At 38.8% G+C, this 19,501-nt stretch overlaps 1 protein-coding gene across 2 annotated transcripts in view; it reads left to right on the top strand.

Moving 5' to 3' along the window:
- GLCCI1 (glucocorticoid induced 1) overlaps positions 1-19,501 on the top strand; it is an 80,030-nt gene that overhangs the window by 24,312 nt on the left and 36,217 nt on the right. For both annotated transcript variants that reach the window (XM_079785744.1, XM_079785743.1), the window contains exon 2: positions 7,568-7,719. In XM_079785744.1, coding sequence (XP_079641870.1) covers positions 7,568-7,719 — 152 coding nt within the window. The remainder of the gene's footprint in view (positions 1-7,567; positions 7,720-19,501) is intronic.

Here is a 19,501-nt window from a genome sequence, read left to right as displayed (position 1 = left end):
CATGACACTTATTAAAGAACTAGAGGCCCAGTGCATGATTGAATCATGCACATGTAGGGTCCCCTACACGCTTTCGCTTTTCCCGGTAGAGCTGGGTGCCTGTCCGCTGGTGCAGGAGCAGACAGGCACCCAGCTCCCACGCTTTTGATGGTCCGCAGCAGCTGAGGGGGGCTACCCTACGGCCACTGAGGGGGGCTGCCGCGGACACCTGGCTACCCTGCCGTTGAGAGGCGCAGCTGGGTGTCCGCGGCAGGCCCCCTCAGCGGCCGCGGATCTGGCCTGGCCGTTGAGAGGCACAGGGGGCGGGAGTCCCGCCCCCTGCGCCTCTCAACAGCAGGGTAGCCCCCCTCAGTGGCAGAGGATCCGTGCCTCTCAATGGCCGGATAGGCCTCCCCGAGTGCCGCCCCTCAGCCTCCCGCCGCCCAATCGTAGGCGTATCGGAGTGATGGTAATTTACATGTTACTCTATTATTAGATAGGATGGTAAGGCAGACTTTCTTCAGGGTGACTGTCATGATAGGGACCATTACAATGGGGTTTTGCAGTCGTGGGGAGAAATTGGGCTCAAACTGTGAATACAACATGGAAGTTAGGAAATTATATCTAAGGATCAGAGTGTATCTGGGGGGTGGGGTCGGTGGATGGAAAATTACTAAGGGGAAAGAAACATTGGGATAAGGGAGGATTCTGTCTAGAGAGACTTAACAGGATTGTTTCTGAAGGCAGGCCAGTGGATGATGGAGGAAGAAGAACCTAATCAGAGATCAAGGATGATCAGATCTTGAGGGTGGGGATTTTGGTCAAACTGACTTAGTAAGATTCTTGCCAAAATTGGACAATGTGGAGACAAACAGGAACACTCAAAAGTTGAAACTTAGTTGAGAAGAGTTCAGAGGAACCTAACCAAAGTTTGGTCAAGGAGAGACTCTTTGTCAGTGATACTGTAGCTTTCAAGGAAGTAGCTCTCATTCCAGAAATACTGAGGCAAATTCTTGATCCCTGCTAGATTAGGAACTGTATCATTTCAGGGTATTTTGAAGTTGAAAAGCAACTTAATGTCTTATGTTCAGTTTCTGCTCAATGAATTTTTATTTTGATGATGAAGGTTGAAATTATGTGAATGAGTTAATTTATATGTCATGAATAACTCATTGATTTTCTGTTAAAGATAAGGTTGTTAATAAATTATCTATAACATAATATTTTCAGACTCGGGCTAAAATTTTTAAACCAAGTTAATTATTAAAATCAAAATTTTACTTTGCTCATATGTTTAATTTAATTTTGCTCTGGCACTTTCATTTTATAGAGGAACCTACTTAATATATTTTTTCATACATATTTTTCAGGAAGTAAATTAATTATAGTTTTATTTGGATGCAAAATGCTCTGTTTGGGTGGGAGGGTCTCTTTCTAAAAGGGGCTATATTGAACTTTGTCTTTGTTACCTCATTTTTCTACTGTTCCTAACCAATCTGCCTAGAGTGCTCTGTATTTAGGTTTGAAGGTTCTAAGTGTCCTGGCTCGCATTGATTTTAGAATGGGACCTTTTGAAGAAGATAATAATTAGATGTTTGAATTTATTAGATCCTAGAAGTTTAGCCACTAGTTGCAGTGGGATTTTCTTGGGTGTATAGTCAAACTTCATGCCTCTAAATGGAGTAGGTTATTCTCAGAAAGAGATTTATTTTTGAGCACCTACAATTTTTGAGGCTCTAATTCCAATCTTCAGACATCAGTTCTCAAGCTTTTAGTAGTAGCATTAGAGTCACCTGAGATGCTTATTAAAAATGTGTTTTCTTGGTCCACTACCAGAGAGTTAACAAACATTTCACACTTTGAAAAACACTGCTTTTAGACTTCATTGATTCCCAAATCTGGTGATGCATCTGAATTAATCTAGTTTGGTCTTAAAAATATGTTGCTACCTGGTTCCATCCTATAACTACTTAATTAGAACCTCTGGGAATGTAGCTCATTAACTTGCGTTTTTAGCAAGGTACCTGGTGATCCTTATACAGAAAACCACATCTCAGGATCTCATCCTTGAGATCTATTGCTTAGACCACTGGTTGGCAAACTGCAGCTCTGTTGACTAATGAGTTTGCCGACCACTGATCTAGACTCTCGATTCCAATAATTACAGGCTGTTGTTGTTCCTTGTGATTAAGCCCCTATCCCAGTGGTCAGCAAACTCATTAGTCAACAGAGCAGCAAACCTCGGCTCCTGAGCTGCATGTGGCTCACAAGCCGCAGTTTGCCGACCACTGGCTTAGACTATATGAGTTGCATGAGGGCCTTGTGCCTTTATGTTCTAGGATCTCCCAAGATCTAATTTCTCGGTGAAATATTAAAAATCTGTTTCTATTACTTCTCAGACATGCCCAGTTGTTAACATTTTTAATGGCTAAAAAGTATTGCCATTTTTTAAAAAACATTCTTTAACATTCTTCTAAATCAATACCAAGTAATTTAAGACATCCACACACGTATGCATTTATGTTTGTATTATGGATCTTAATGACTGTTTTCATTTTGGAGATTAACAAAGTTAGGTTAAACGTGATTTTGCTATGTTAACTGTTAACGAATAAAAAGATGATACACACTTTAGGAGCTTAAATTCAAAACAAAGTATTACATATGTGTGTTCTGATACTATTGGCTAACTGTTAATGTGATGTTTTTATATTCAAACTAGTTTTCTAATATGAGTTTTGTGTGGTAAAGTACTGGAAAATTTGGTATTAGTGCTTAGTTAAGCATTTTACTGAATTGTATAGCTTGTGGATTCTTTACAGTCATAATCAGTGGTGGATTTTGAATAAAGTAAGAACCAGTTCATTCTTGGTGGTGGTGTTATAATGGCTAAGTTTCATGCAGTTATAGTCCTTAAACAATAGTTGAAGGAGCAATAGCTCTTTTTTCAAAATGTTTAGATAAATTATTATTTAAATGATTTCTTTAAGTTTAGATGTGCCTTGCTTATGTAATCAATGTTAATAGAAAGCTTTGGCTAATAATCATTAATTGATAGCTAACACAGACAACTGACCTTTTCTATTTGCTTTTGCAAACTAAAGTAGCTATTTCATCTTTATGAACATAGGATGAAAAGATTATAGTGCAATAAAGTCCAAGAAAAGAATGTGAGCACTTGTTTTATTATGTGTGTTGGTTTACACTCAGTATGGATACATTATGGCACTCACAAATATTGCATCCTCTTTACCAGTTGGTAAGTTTGGATTGGAAAGTGTGGTAGCTTGTTTCATATTACTTTGTAGCTAAAGTCCTTAAAGTTTCCAACATTCAATAACACTTTTTTAATTGCATAAATTTTATTGAATTTTGTTAATTTTCCACTACAGATTAGCTTCTTACAGAGATCAGATTTCCAACCTCACTAACTTAGTCATCTTCAGTCATTGCCACTAAAGTAAAATGGCTGTTGGGAACAAATTAATTTAACATCGTATTACATTGTTCTGGCAGTTAGTTATTAAGCACTTATTGTCTGTTTAGAACAAGGCTTGGTTTGATATTCAGACTTCATACAGCTTCTTGTTTTTAAAGCTCTTTTACTATTATTACTTTAAAGTTGAATTTCCAATTGGCTGTTAGAGAGCAAGAATTATTTTGGATAGTTCTCAGTTAGTACCCCAGAGGAGCCCCAGGCCTACCAACTGCTGCTGCCATGTGGTTTTCTATTCAGGGAAGGGAATAGGGAGGGAAAGCACAACGTGTAGATGAGTGTAACAAGGAGGTCTTTTTACATACTGCTGCTCTGAACAGTCATTTTCTCCTCCTAACAATGGTGATCATACTGGGAATAAATGAGATTTTTCAAACTGTCATTTCCTATTGCTGAATTTAGTTATTCTGTATTTTACTCTCATTTAAGAGATGTTATCAACAGAACTGCTAAGTGGCATAACAAGACTACTATTCTTACTATCTGTTGCCTAATTTTGCCTTGTTTGCTTTCCCGTCCTTCATTGATGTGCATGTGCCATACATACTGCTGTATATTACAGTTTAATGATATATATACTAGAGGCCCAGTGCACGAATTCGTGCAAGGGTGGGGTCCAGCCGGCCTGGCCCCAATCGGGGCCTGATTAGGGCTGAGCTGGCTGGGGGGAGGGTCCGTGGGCAATTGGCTGGTGGGCCCCGCCCCCGATTGGGGTGGGGGGGGTCAGTCGGGGAACAGAGCAGCCTGGGGGGAGGGGCCGCTGGCCAATCAGGGTGCTGGGGGCTGAACAGGGGTGGGGCCGGCTATCGGGGGCCAGCTGCCTGGGCAGGGGCCATGGGTGGTTGGCCAGCCAGCCCTGCCCCTGATCGGGGTGGTGGGGGCCCATCGGGGGCAGGGCCAGCTGGGGGGAGGGGCCGAGGGAGGTTGGCCGGCTAGCCCAGCCCCTGATCGCCTGGTTCACTGGCCACAGTGGGCATCATAGCCACCGGTCGTTCTGGCGTTACAGTTGCTGGCTTTTTATCTATATAGATATATCTCCCCCAACCAGAATGTAAACTCCTTGAGAGGAGTCTAAAATTTATTTTGTAATTCTTCTTGGTACATGAAACAGTGCTTTGCATATAGTAGACATTCAGCGAGTTTTACTTAGTAGTAATGTTTGAGTTTTGCCACTTATGAAGGTACCATTTTCCTGGTGCCTGGTTAGCTTAAGTAATGACAATAAGTATTTATTTTATTGATTTTATTTCATACTTTTCATATATAATTATTTACTTTAGCAATTTTGTTTTTTCAAGCTCTTATAAATTAATTCAAAGATGGTTTGACTATACTAATATGTGTTTCTAGTTGATAAGGTGTTCTCTTATTTGATCTGTTTGAATTGAGGTCATTATGTAGTAACTAGAGGCCCGGTGCATGAATTCATGCACGGGTGAGGTCCCTCGGCCTGGCGGGCCATCAGGAGCCGATTGGGGCCGGCCAGCCAAGGGGAGGAACTGAGGGAGGTTGGCTGTAGGAGCACACTCACCACCAGGGGGCAGCTCCTGCATTGAGCATCTGCCCCCTGGTGGTCAGTGTGCATCATAGCTACCAGCCAGTTTTCCGGTCTTTTGGTCATAATGGTCACTTAGGCTTTTATATATAGAGAAGATTAGTAGAGAAATACTGTGATCACTCAATTCAAAACTAAATACATATTCTGATGACAACTTTATGAAATAAAAAATGTGTGTTGAGTATATAAATAATGCAAAATCAGTTGATTTTCCTTATTGCACTAAATTATAACACCTGAATTGGTAGGTGATAATACTACAAATTAAATAAATAAAAATTTGGAAGCATCAAGGCTTAGATGGTGAGGCAGTTAAAAACTAACTCATTGCTATGATAGTTTGGGTATTAGGAACAAATTATCTTGTTGCCATAGAATTGAAAATGAGAGAATAGGTATACCAGGCAAGTTATAATAAAAAAGAAAGCCAAAGGGGGTCATAATGTTTAATTTGACAGAGTTTAAAAGTAAAACGTAAATGTAACATTAAAATGGTGAAGTATATTCCATTAATGATGATGTCATAAATTAATATGAAGCAAATTATACAGAATTAAAATACAAATGATAAAAATAGCAAAGAATAAAGGAAATTGTTAGATCTCAATAGTAGTTTAGAAACTTAGAGTATTTTTCTAAATCTGTGACAGATCAAGCTGATAATTATATTATTCCCATATTCTGTATTTTTATTTTAGTTGATGTACAAGACAAAGAACTGTATGTTCTGAAAACAGAAAGTATATCTTCTCCATGACTCATGAAATGTTTATAAAAGTTTACCATGTTTTTGGGTCACAAAGAAAATTTGCAGGTAATTCCAAAGAGTAGAAATAGGTCATCCTAGTTTCTCTGCCTATCTTACCTAATAATAGACAAACATGTAAATTGACCGTACCTCTGCTACACCCACAGCCAATAAGAGTGAGTATGCAAATTAACCCAGCAAAGATATGCAGGCACGGAGAAGCCGGGAGGGGCGGGACGCCTGCTATGAGGGGTAGGGCGGGCGGCAGAGGGAGCTACAGGAGTGGTGCTCTGGACAGAAGCGAGGACTTGCTGGCTCCCGACTGGGCCGGGAGCGGGGATGTGCTGGCTCCCAGGTGGCTGGGAGTGAAGCCAGGGGAAGGAAGGCCTATTCTTGCACGAATATCGTGCAACGAGCCTCCAGTGGTGAAATACAATTTGAGCTAAGTAATAAAGACAGGGAGGAAATTTGGTAATTTTCGAATCTTTTCTACCACTCTTGGGTCAAAGAAGAAGTCAAAACTGCAATTGTAGGATATATAAAAGTATGATAACATCAGAGTATACTGCATTTTCTTTAGAATTATGGTTTTAAGAAGATAAAGGACAGCATTAGATAACAATACTTCTTGACCCTCTGTAATGTTCAAGACATTTTGTTTGATGTGAGATATAACTCAGAATAAGACTGTGAGCCTTGGAGTTTGTGACCCCCTGGATTTTGTTATAAAATGCACATTAGAGTAAATTATTTGGGATGTATATATGAAAAATCCTCTATAGTTTAGTTGAGTATGATCATTCTAATTTTCAACAGAGCTACCTAGGGTACCCATATGGAGAGGAGAAGTAGTAGATTATTATAGTGTTTGGACTGAATTATGTATAATGTCTGGAGAGCTTGATTCCTTTTTACCTTTGTCACCTGTTAGCTGTTCTGTTTCATTGGATACTTCAGTTTTATCCCTCTGGGCTTCAACTTATTCATCCATAAATGAGGAAGTTGAATTATAGTTTCATTATACATGCTATTTTTATGTAGTTGTAATAAATTCATTAAGTAAGTATTGAGCATCATTGAGTTTGTAAGGATTAAACTTATGCTCTGGTGGGGGAGAGAGTTCAACTCCGGGTTCTATGCAAGCAGAGGAGGGTGCATATATCTTAAGTAAGAGTTTGCCAAGTAAACAGAGTAGGGGAGAGTTCTAGGCTGAGCAAGTAATAGAGGCAGAGAAGGAAGTGTTTCACATTTGGGAAACTGCAGTTAGTTTGTGTGGCACTTAGTAGTTAGCATGGGTGTATGGAGGAGTAGCAAGACATTAAACATTGAGGTACATGGGAGCCATATTGTGAAAAATACATACTTTAAGTTAAAGAATGAATAACTATGAAAATGTTTTTTTAGCATTGGAAGGAGGTGGCACTATAACAGTTAATTGAAATGGATGCAGAGACAACAGTTAGGAAAGTGGCAGTCCAGGTGAGCCAGTATGGAGTCATAGTCAGGGCAGTACAGATGACGTGTAGATGGTAGAATAGGTCTTTAAAATGCATGGCTTCATAAGGTCTGTGACAGCCCTGCAAGTGTATGCAAGATACAGTATGTGAATGCATTTTTCTTTGGAGAAGGTCTATAAGTTTCATCAGATCATATAAGGGGGCTATTAGGATAAACATATATTGTAGAGAAAATTGATAGGATGACATTCCATATACTATGAAATTTAAATAATTATAAATTTTACTTTATTAGTGACTAATCTGATTTCTTTTTTCGCTTTTTATAGTGGACAGACCAAAATCTCAGCAAGTTCGAACCTCTAGTACAATAAGGCGAACCTCTTCTTTGGATACGATAACAGGACCTTATCTCACAGGACAGTGGCCACGGGATCCTCATGTTCATTATCCTTCATGTATGAAAGATAAAGCTACTCAGGTAAAATAAGCAAATCTAAACCAGTTTTACTACCCTGCAGTTATTCTGTTTTGATCACAGTAAAGAAAATGTAATTTAATAAAATATTCCCAAATTTGATATAATAGTACATTCAACCAAAGAAGAAAGCCATTTCTTTTAATAAACTTTAGATTAATTGTTTCTTGTCATCTGGGTTTTTAAAGTTTTAAAATTCTGTAATATTTTAAATATATGACAATTTTTTTAGACTTATAGTTTTAAGAATTGCTTTCCAAGAGAAATTAATATAATGACTAGTAACTATATTATAAAATATAAGTAATTTTTGAAATTACTTATTTCAGTATTGGAAATAATTTATAAAGTATTAACACATGGCTAAGGAAATTCGTGTTAAAGGTATTCTGGGTGTTTTTTCTGATTAAAGAATGACGCATTTAAATGTGAGAGAATTCAAAGGAATGAGAACATTTTCGGCTTTGTAGGTTAGGAAAATAGAAGGATTAGAGTTTCATGTCTGAAGAATGAGGGAAGAGAAAAAGGAGCAGGGGGGAATTTTGGACATGATCTATGAGGATCTTCTCAATTTTTCTAATTTTCCCAGACAAGCTTGAAACCATGAAATTAGCTTCTTTATCATCCATCCTATCAATTCTGCCTTTGTAATATTTCATGCCACCCCCAGTCTTTTGCTTTTCATTCTTAGTTTTGTGAGCAAAAGGATCAGTTTGATATGGTTGGCAGTGGGATTCTCAAGTGGAAATAACTAGCAAAATTTAGAGATGTGGGCCTGGATACTTAGAGATGGACACAGATAATTCAAAACCATCTTTCTGAAGGAGTTGGGTTCACAAGTGTCCTGATGTGTAGATGTAGAGTGTAAAGAAATTGGGTCAAAGGACTGAGGACTTAGTTTTTGGAAATGCACACAAGGGAAAGAGAGAAAACTAATGTATTCACCTGGAAGCAATAAGAGAAGGGAATTAACATTTACTGACTAAGTACCATGTGCTATGTGTTTTATGTCCTGTGTTTCATTAAATTCTCACAATAACATTGTAAGACTACACAGGTGGAGAAGCAGAAACTCAGAAGTTAAGTGACTTACTATCATAAAGCTAGAAAGTGTTGGAACCAGGTTTTTAAGGCAGGTTAATTTGTCAACCAATCTGAGCTCCAATCTTATGCTCTTGGTAGGATAAATGGAATAATGTGCATGTGTTTGCGTATCACCTAGTAGAATAGCTGGCACTGTACTTTAAAATAGTGGGTGTTGCCCTAGCTCGTTTGGCTCAGTGGATAGAGAGTCGGCCTTTGGACTGAGGGGTCCCAAGTTCAATTCCAGTCAAGGGCACATGCCCAGGTTGCGGGCTCGGGCTTGATCCACAGTGAGGGGTGTGCAAAAGGTAACCAATCAGTGATTCTTCTCTCTCATCATTGATGTTTGTATCTCTCTCTCCCTCCGCCTTCCTCTCTGAAATCAATAAAAATATATATATTTTAAAAATAGTGGGTATTCTTTTTAGATTTAAAAAAACCCTACCTTTTATTGAATATGCTTTATGCTCACCCTATTCAGGAACATTTTCACAAAATGAATAACATAATTTATTCATATTTCTTCTCTGAGAAAGAAGAGGAACCAGAGAAAGAGCAAAAGCTAAGAGAACAGAAATAGTCTAACCTTAGAAGCCAAAGGGGATGCTGTTTTAAGAAAGGAAAATTTTTAACAGTATCAGGTGCTAAAGAGAGGTCCTGGAGAATAAGGACTGGATTTAGGGGTTAAGGGCATATTGTTTTGGAGTGTATAATATTGATGAGAGGGTAGAGGAGGAAACTCAGATATTTGGGAGTTAAGAAGAGAGTGATATGGAGATAGCGTAAAAGGGTGCTGGACAAGTTTAAACCTGTCTGTTTCTTTGTGTGATGGGGTTAATGTAACCAAACTCATGATAATGTTATATGACTAAATATGATGTTTGAAAGTGAATGTGGCAATACACATGTGAGGTGATTAGTGGCAGAAATACACAGGCTCAGTTGTAACATTTGCAGGGTCTGGAGCAAATATAAATGAAGACCCACATACCAAAAATGTTTAACTTAAACTAACAAACTGTTACATAAAATATATTTATCCTTCTAAGTTGACAAATAAAATTTTGTATGGATCTTGACGTTCAGGTTTGAGCTAAGATTTCCTAGGTTCCTCTGAGTTACATGCCAGAATGTATCTACATGGGCCAAGCCCACTTTACCTTCTGAGCTTAAAACCCAAATCTCATTTTACCCTGCACACCATTCTGTACCCTGAGGGGTGGTTTTACATAGGTGTCCTCCTCACATTCAATTTTATCTACACTCTTTGAGGAAGTGAGACCAGGGAATAGATCCTTGCAGACCGTGAAAGCCAGGCTTGCTGCTGTTTGGGCAAGGAATTCCTAGGTCTGGGTTACCCAGAGCATAGTCTGTGGCAGAGGTATGGGTTCATGGTGAGCATATCTCCTTGGTCCCAAGGTCTCTTCACCCTGTGGGGAGGGGCGTAGCTTGGAGAGGGCCAGTGCTGTTCCCCTAAAGCTTGAGGTCCAGGTTAGGGGCTTTTCTTGCCTGGTTCTGCATGTAGGTCATTTGAGACATTGAAAGGAAGGCAAAATATAGGCCTCATTTTACAGGTGAGATACTGAAGCTTAGCAAAGTTAAGTAATTTGTACATGTTTATATATCTAATAAATAGGGAGAGATTTGAACCCAGACTTGGTTGATTCACAAATCTTTTTTTTCTTCAGTTCCCCACTGCCTCTTGAAGTAACCACTGAAGTATACAGCATTTAATCTCATGCTTGCCTAAGAAGCATACAAAACGGTTTTTGCCTCAAGTTTATATTAATTTAATTGAAGAGATAAGAGATAAACATGAGATGGTTTTTATTGTTATATTCATCCCTCCTGGATTCACTCTTGAATTCTTGGGGAGGGAAGTAGAAGTTTTTGTTTATTTAGTGGGAATTAGTGGAGGGCAGGTGGTACAGTCAACTTGCCTCAGATCTTATTAAACATCTGGGCTCACTGATATTTTCTTCCTGTCATATTTCAATATTTCAGCTACCTTAATTATTGAGGATTAGAAATAAAATTCTTTATGTTTAATATATTTACACTTTGGGCCTTTAAAAAAGAAGTAGCATAGTGTCTTTAAAAAGACTGTGGACTTTGGAGACAGATCCTGTGTTCAAACCAAGGCCCAATGTAAGAGAACTTTCTGGGATGGTAGAAATGTATATCTTGATAGTCGTTGGGTACATGGGTGAATGCACTTATTAAAATTTAGATCTAAGTATATACTTGTGCATTTTATTATATATATGTTAACTTTAAAAATATAGAACATAAATATTGAACTCTCATAAGATGTTTAGGGGTGAAGTATATTGCCGTCTGCAATTAACTTTGAAATGAATAAAAAGTAAGTTCAGTTGATGGATAGATAAGTGCTAAAGGAAATATAGCAAGGATTTGACTATAGAATATAAGATGTTGGCTTTTTGAGTACTCACTGAGCAGTTTTTTCAGCTGTTGTGTGTGTTTGATTTCTTACAAATAAAATGGTGGGGGGAAAAGTCATGGCCCACTGAATCAATCACACAATGGAATATTGTTCGTTTATAAAAAGAATAAAATCCTGTTATTTGTGACAACATGGGTGGACCTTGAAGGCATGATGCTAACTGAAATAATTCAGACAAAGAAAGACAAATACCATATGATCTCACTTATATATTTAATCTAAAACAAAACAAAACAAAAAAACACTAAGCTAATACACACAGAGAATAGACTGGTGGTTGCCAGAAGTGGGAGGTACAGGGTGGGTGAAATAGGTGAAAGATGTCAAAAGATGCAAACTTTCAGTGATAACATATGTAAGTCTAAGGGCTATATAATGTATGGCCACGAAAGTTAATAATACTATACTGCATATTTGAAAGTTACTCAGGATAATTATTAAGTTTTCATCTCAAGAAAAAAATAATTTTGTTGCTATGTATGGTAACGGATGTTAACTGGAATTACTGCGATGATCAGTTCACCCTCTCTAATAAAAGAGTAATATGCAAATTAACCATCACTCCACTACACTCACAAGCCACGCCCACCAGCCAATCAGGAGCGAGTATGCAGATTAACCCAACCAAGATGGCTGTGGCCACGGAGTGAGCAGGAGTCTTGGGTTTCCACGGTAATGGAGGAAGCCAAGCTTTTAGCACACCCTGGCCGGCCTAGGCCTCCACTCAAAGCTACAAAGTTTCAATTATAGAAGATAAATAAATCCCAACAAAAATGGCGGCAGCCACGGAGCTGGAGAGAGCAGGAGGCTTGAGTGGCCCCCGGTGATGGAGGAAGCCAAGCTTCCTCCGCTCAACGCTACAAAGTTTCAATTATAGAAGATAAATAAACCCCAACAAAAATGGCTGCGGCCATAGAGCAAGCAGGAGGCTTGGCTCCGCTCAAGGCTACAAAGTTTCAATTATCCTATCCAATAAAAGAGTAATATGCAAATTGACCATCACTCCAACACACAAGATGGCTGCCCCCATGTGGTCAAAGATGGCTGCCCCCATGTGGACACAAGATGGCCAGCAGGGGAGGGCAGTTGGGAGGCATCAGGCCTGCAAGGGAGGGCAGTTGGGGGCAATCAAGCCTGCAGGGGAGGGCAGTTAGGGGTGACCAGGCTGGCAGAGGAGGGAAGTTGGGGTGACCGGGCCTGCAGGGAAGGGCAGTTGGGGGGGGACCCAGGCCAGCAGGGGAGAGCAGTTGGGGGGGACCAGGCCTGCAGGGGAGGGAAGTTAGGGGTGACCAGGCCTGCAGGGGAGGGCATTTAGGGGCAAACAGGCTGGCAGGGGAGCAATTAGGCATCAATCAGGCTGGCAGGGGAGTGGTTAGGGGGTGATCAGGCTGGCAGGCAGAAGCAGTTAGGGGCAATCAGTAAGGCAGACACGTGAGCAGTTGGGAGCCAGCAGTCCTGGATTGTGAGAGAGGTTCCAGATTGGAGAGGCTACAGGCTGGGCTGAGGGACACATACCCCTGTGCATGAATTTCGTGCACCAGGCCTCTAGTCTATAATAATACAAGAGTAATATGCTAATTAGACCAGATGGCCAAACAGTAAAACGACCATCCAGACGACCTTCCAGACAAAGCTGGGGCACTGCGAGGGCCAAGGCAGCCGCTGCGGCTGTGAGGGCTGAGCCCCTTGCACTAATTTCATGCATCGGGCCTCTAGTAATATATAATATAAAATCCTTATATTGTGCACCTATAATTGATATAATGTATTTCAGTCATACCTCAAAAAACAAAAAAGCCAGTACACTCATTCTGACAAACACACATGCTTATTTTAGTAATCATTTTGCTTGATTTTCAAAATCAGGAGTGGTTTTTTATAGGCCAAATGTCATTTCACATGGAAATGAAGACCTTGTTTTGACTCATAACCTATAACATGGTGAATTTCTTTGATAGATTATTTAATAATTAATTATGATTACATTTATGGAATGAAAGCTATTGGTTTATGGAGTTCTTTTTTAATAAGATATTTAAAAATCAGTGAAATAAAGTGTTAACACCTATTATATTTTTTTAGAAAAAAGGTCTGCAGTTTGTTCTTTTTTCTAAGTAATCCTTAGATTGGTGATATACTTGCTTCATAAAATGATTTTGCAAGATTTCCTTCCTCTGTGCTCTGGCATGGTGTAAATATTACCTCAGTTATCTGTTACTTGGGTCTGAAAGAATTTTACTTATGAAGTTGACTAGACTTGTAAATTTGGGTAGTGTAGCTCTCTAGTAAATCTCAGTTTTTTCCATGGCTCTTGGTCTCTTTCCTTTTTTATTTTTTAGTTCAGTTTTTAAATTTGTTTTGCTAGAATATAATCCAGATTTCAAATATATTTGCATAGAGTTTCACAAAGTGCTTTTGTATAATTTTTTAAATTTCTTTCATATCTGTAGTTTTTTCTCATTTTTAATATTGCACATTTGTGGTTTGAGTGGTTTAACGTATTAGGTTATATAGTGTTTAATTTTTTAAGGTGTTGGACTGATTTTTCCTGTTGTTTTTGTTTTCTAGTTCACTGTCCTCTGACTTTGTTCTTTCATTGCCTTTCTTCTGCCTTCCTGGAATTGTTCTTTTTCTAGATTCTGGAGATGAATGCTCAATTTTGGTATTTGTGATATTTTGGTATTTGTGTTTAGTAGTATATGTATTTTATGCCAAGACTTACCCACTGAGCTCAGCATTGGCCAGTTTATGTTTCCATTATTTATATATTTAAAATATTATGCAATTTTCCATTCTTAATCTTGTTTAACATATATATGAGAGCTTTTTGTTTTCGTTTTTTAATTTCTAAGTGGTTAAAGTTTCTTTCCTAGTAATTTAATTTCTACTTTATGGTATTATAATTAGAGAATAGAATTATAGATCTTTGGAAACTTCTTTGAAATTTTTTGTGTGGCCTAATATATGATTCATTTTTTTTCTTAATGCTCAGTATTTGAAAATGAGGTACAGTCTTTTAGATATAGAATTCATTAATTCAGTCTTATTAACTATATTATTCAGTTTCTATATAGCACCCTTTTTATTTTCTATTTTATTTTATTTTTAAAAATATATTTTTATTGATTTCAGAGAGGAAAGGAGAGGGGGAGAGAGAGATAGAAACATCAATGATGAGAGAGAATCATTGATGGGCTGCCTCCTGCACACTCCCTACTGGGGATCAAGCCTGCAACCCAGGGATGTGCCCTTGACCAAAATCAAACCCAGGACCCTTCAGTCTGCAGGCTGATGCTCGATCCACTGAGCCACACCGGCTAGGGATATAGCACCCTTTTTAAATGTTTGTTCTGTCTTGAGCTGGCTGTTGTCGAGTTAAAATTTCTGTTGTCTGTTTTCAGTGGTCATTGTCTGATATGTCTTGATAATATTATAGATGTTTAAAAATGTATGTGCATTATATCTTCCTATGATTGGCATTGTTTATTGTTATAGAATACTCCTTGTCTTGATGGTTTTTCCCTGAATATAAACTTTTCATGATATAAAAAATTTAGTTGCTTATATTCCTAATGTCCAGACAGCCATTTTTAACATTTTGATGTATATACTTTTATATTTTAATTATTTACATTTAAAGAATTAAAAAACATCTTAAAAACAATTCAGATGATACTACAGGTAGTTTTTAATAACCTTTTTAACCTAATAAGCCATAGTATTTTCCCATCCATTAAATAGTCCTAAACATGATAAGTCCCTTTTTTCCTGATTTTTTTTTTTTGCTCATACAACTGAAAACAAAAAAATTATGGATTTACTTTAGAATTATTTAGAATTCCCACCACTATTCATATTTTGAAATATCTCTTTCTAAAGTCTTTTTCTTGTTGTATGTATTTGCTTACTAAAGTGGGATTGTAGCCCTGGCTGGTTTGGCTCAGTGGATAGAGACTTGGCTTGCGACTAAAGGGTCCCGGGTTTGATTCCGGTCAAGGGCACAAGCCCAAGTTGTGGCTCGATCCCCAGTAGGGGGTGTGCAGGAGGCAGCCATTCAGTAATTCTCTCTTATCATTGATGTTTCTCTCTCTCCCTTCTTCTCTGAAATAAATAAATAAAATATTTTTTTAAAAAAGTGGGATTGTAGTCCACGTGCTGTGTGTTGTTGTTGTTGTTGTTTTGTATTATAAGAATGTGCCACAATTTTAATTTCCCTATTGATAGATATTTAATTTATTTTCTCTGCTTCTTTTGGTGTGCATCTCAGGTTAATTCTTGAAAATAGAAATACTGTGAATATGTTTATGGTTGTTGGCACATTTATGATTGCTTTTTCTCAAATTAACATTTCTTACAGAGTGAGGCAAATTATTTCTTTTTATCATGTCTAACACAAATGCAGTATTTGATTTCTGTGTTATTTCCTGTTTTCAAAAAGTTGCAGTCCAGAAATTTACCACCAACACCCTCCCTCCCCCTCCCCTTGAGATCTGGATATAGAAATATAGCTACTGTGTAAGTTCCCTGCTTAATAATCTAGAAAATCACATATAGTTACTACACAGACCTTCATTCAGTTGTGTGGAACACACTGAGGGCTAAATAGACATGGGTATTATACATTTTACTTATAAATACTCAGACATGTTAGTTCTTCCTAGGGATTGCTGTTTAATGTTCCTCATTAAAGAAAAACCTCTCCCTCTGGAAGGCGGGGGAAGGTGGGTGGATGGGAGGTAATCAACCAAAGACCTTATATGCATAGATGCATAACCCGTGGACACAGACAATAGGGTGCTGAAGGCCTGGGGTGGGGGTTGGGGGCTGGCTGAAGGGGGTCAGCGGGGGAAAAATATTTATTTAAAAAAAAGAAAAAAAGTTGTCAACATACTATTTAAGGACTCGTGTATAACAAATTCATGGACAGGCAAAATGAGGAAATCTTTTAATAAACATTATGTTCTTAAACAACTGAAAAATGTGAAATATACTGCATGTTAATAAAAAATTTAAAAAAAGAAAAATCTCTCCCTCTCAGTACAACTTTCTACGTGTCTCCAAACAATATTTATGTTAGCTTATGTTAATTTCTAAAGATGTAATTAGATGCAAATTGATGTTATACTTGTTAATGATATTAGCCTACAAGAAAAATGAGTGGTTATGTATATGGTCAGCATGTCACCTTGAGTGCAGGATCTGTTCTTATTCATCTTTATTTCCTTAGTCTAACAGTGCTTTTCAGACCTTCGCTTGCCTCAGAATCATCTGGAGAGCTTGTTAAAATGCTGGACTTGATCTAAGAATTCCTGATTTAATAATTCTGGGATTGAACCTGAGAATTTGTATTCCTACCATGCTCCTAGATGAGGACAATTATGCTCAGCCAGGGACCACTGGATGAAACTAGTCTAAAGTAATAAGCACATAACTTGGCATAGAGATGGAGCATGCAAAAAAAATTGTTAAGTGTTGCTATCACTGAATTCCTCATGCTGTTTTCAACTGAACTGTTCTTTCTACACTCTGTTTTCAAGTGAAGAGGCTGTTTATATTTATACTAGAGGCCCGGTGCACGAAATGCACGAAATTTGTGCACGGGGTGGGGGGGGGTGTCCCTCAGCCCAGCCTGCACCCTCCCACCGGGATCGGGCCTAAACGGGCAGTCAGACATCCCTCTCACAATCCAGGACTGCTGGCTCCCAACTGCTCACCTGCCTGCCTTCCTGATTGCCCTTAACCGCTTCTGCCTGCCAGCCTGATCACCCTGTAACCACTCCGCTGCCAGCCTGATTGATGCCTAACTGCTCCCCTGCCAGCCTGTATGCCCCCAACTTCCCTCCTCTGCCAGCCTGGTCACCCCTAACTGCCCTCCCCTGCAGGGTTGATCGCCTCTAACTGCCCTCCCTTGCAGGCCTGGTCCCTCTCAACTGCCCTCCCTTGCAGGCCTGGTGCCTCCCAACTGCCCTCCCCTGCTGGCCATCTCGTGGTGGCCATCTTGTGTCCACATGGGGGCAGCCATCTTTGACCACATGGGGGCAGCCATATTGTGTGTTGGAGTGATGGTCAATCTGCATATTACTCTTTTATTAGGATAGAGGCCTGGTGCACGGGAGGGGGCCAGCTGGTTTGCCCTGAAGGGTGTCCCGGAGCAGGATGGGGGTTCCCTTGGGGCATGGGGCGGCCTGAGCAACGGGCCTGTGGTGGTTTGCAGGCCAGCCACGCCCCCTGGCGACCCAAGCAGAGGCCCTCCTGGTGTCTGGAATTTATTTACCTTCTACAATTGAAACTTTGTAGCCTGGAGCGGAGCCCAGCCTCCTGCCTGCTCCATGGCCGGCAGCCATTTCTTTTGGGGTTTTTGTACCTTCTATAATTGAAACTTTGTAGCCTTAAGCGGAGGCCTGGGCCGGCCAGGGTGTGCGGAAAACTTTGCTTCTTCCATTGCTGGGGGAAACCCTTGCCTCCTGCTCTTTCCAGCTCCGTAGCTGCCGCCATTTCTGTTTGGATTTGTTTACCTTCTATAATTGAAACTTTGTAGCCTTGAGTAGAGGCTTAGGCCAGCAAGGGCAGGTGGAAAGCTTGGCTTCCTCTGTTGCCAGGGAAACCCAAGCCTCCCTCCCGCTCTCTGTGGCTGTAGCCATCTTGGTTGGGTTTATTTGCATATTTGCTCCTGATTGGCTGGTGGGCGTGGCTTGTGGGTGTAGCGGAGTTAGGGTCAATTTGCATATTACTCTTATATTAGGTAGGATTTGGTTATAGGACTATATGTATATACATTTACTAGAAAAACAAAAGGTAGTAATATTAGAATCATGTTTTTGTGCTGCTTTTTAAAGCATCATCAGGATAAACTTTTCAAAATTAGCTTTTAAATTAAAAGTTTTTAAAATTTTTATTAGTCAAGCAATGTATTTATAAATAATGAACAGTTTGTCATTATTTATTTTAAAACTTCTTTATAAATGAAAATTAGTCTATAATCATAATTAATTACTAGTTGAAATATCATTGATTCTCAAGTAATTCCACTCATTTCTTGCCAGGTTTATCAGTACTTTGCTACTAAGGGTCATATATTTAAGTATGGTAAAGTAAATAAGTCAATAATTATATTTCCACTATAGATTTTAAACTACAGTAAATTTCAAGGGTAAGGATGAACTATACAAAAAATATATTTAAAAGTTTTATATAAGATTTTTTAAAAGAGTTAAATAAGATTCAGAGAATTTTGTGAAGTCATTATTAATTCATTTGTTTTTGTAAGTTTTTTTTGGAAGTGGCTTTAGGCTCTTACATATTGACAGTCAATATTGAAAAACAGTATTTTCTTGCTATGAGTTAGCTTGACCTGTTTTGAAATTGGTAACCCAGGGAAGCAAAGCTGCCTTTGCTAGTTTATGAATAAAGATAAAAATAACAAAAGTACCCAGGATTCATATCTGATATTTGAATACCAGATTCAGGTCTAGTATTCAAAATATATAAAGAATTCATTTTTTATGGCCAAGTAGTATTCCATTGTGGAAATGTACTGCAGCTTTTGTATCCACTCATCTGCTGATGGGCACTTGGGCTACTTTCAAATCTTGGGTATTGTAAATAATGCTGCAATGAATGAATTAGTGTTTCAGGTTTCTGTGCATGTACTCCAAGATTGCAACAGCATGGGTGGACCTGGAGAGTATTACACTAAGTGAAATAAGCCAGTCAGAGAAAAACAAGTACCATATGATTTCACTCGTAAGTGGAATGTAATTAACCAAATAAACTAACAAAGTGGAGACAGACTCATGGGATAGAGAACAGCTGTCAGAGGTGAGGGTGTTGGGGCCTGGGTGAGAAGGGTAAAGAGACTGAGCAAAGAAAAAAATATTCTCATGGACATAGACAGTAGTACGGTGATTGCCAAAGAAAAAGGGGGGTGGGGAGAGGTAGAAGAGGATAAAGAGGAGATCAACGGTGTTGGAAGGAGACTTGACTTGGGTGGTAAACACACAATATAATATACAAATGATGTATTGTAGACCAGAAACCTATATAATTTTATTAACCAATGTCACCTTTATAAATTCAATAAAAAATAAATTTAAAACATACAAAGAATTCTTAAAACTCAACATAAGAAAACAACCTTTAAAAAAAATGGGCCAAAAACCTTGATGTGTCATCAAGCAACATGGCAAATAAGCACCTGAAAAGATGCTCCACATCAGATGTTGTCAGGGAAATGCA

The sequence above is a fragment of the Cnephaeus nilssonii genome (assembly GCF_951640355.1).
Source record: "Cnephaeus nilssonii genome assembly, chromosome: 12".
Classification (NCBI taxonomy): domain Eukaryota; kingdom Metazoa; phylum Chordata; class Mammalia; order Chiroptera; family Vespertilionidae; genus Cnephaeus; species Cnephaeus nilssonii.
This window is presented reverse-complemented; position numbering and strand designations above follow the sequence as displayed.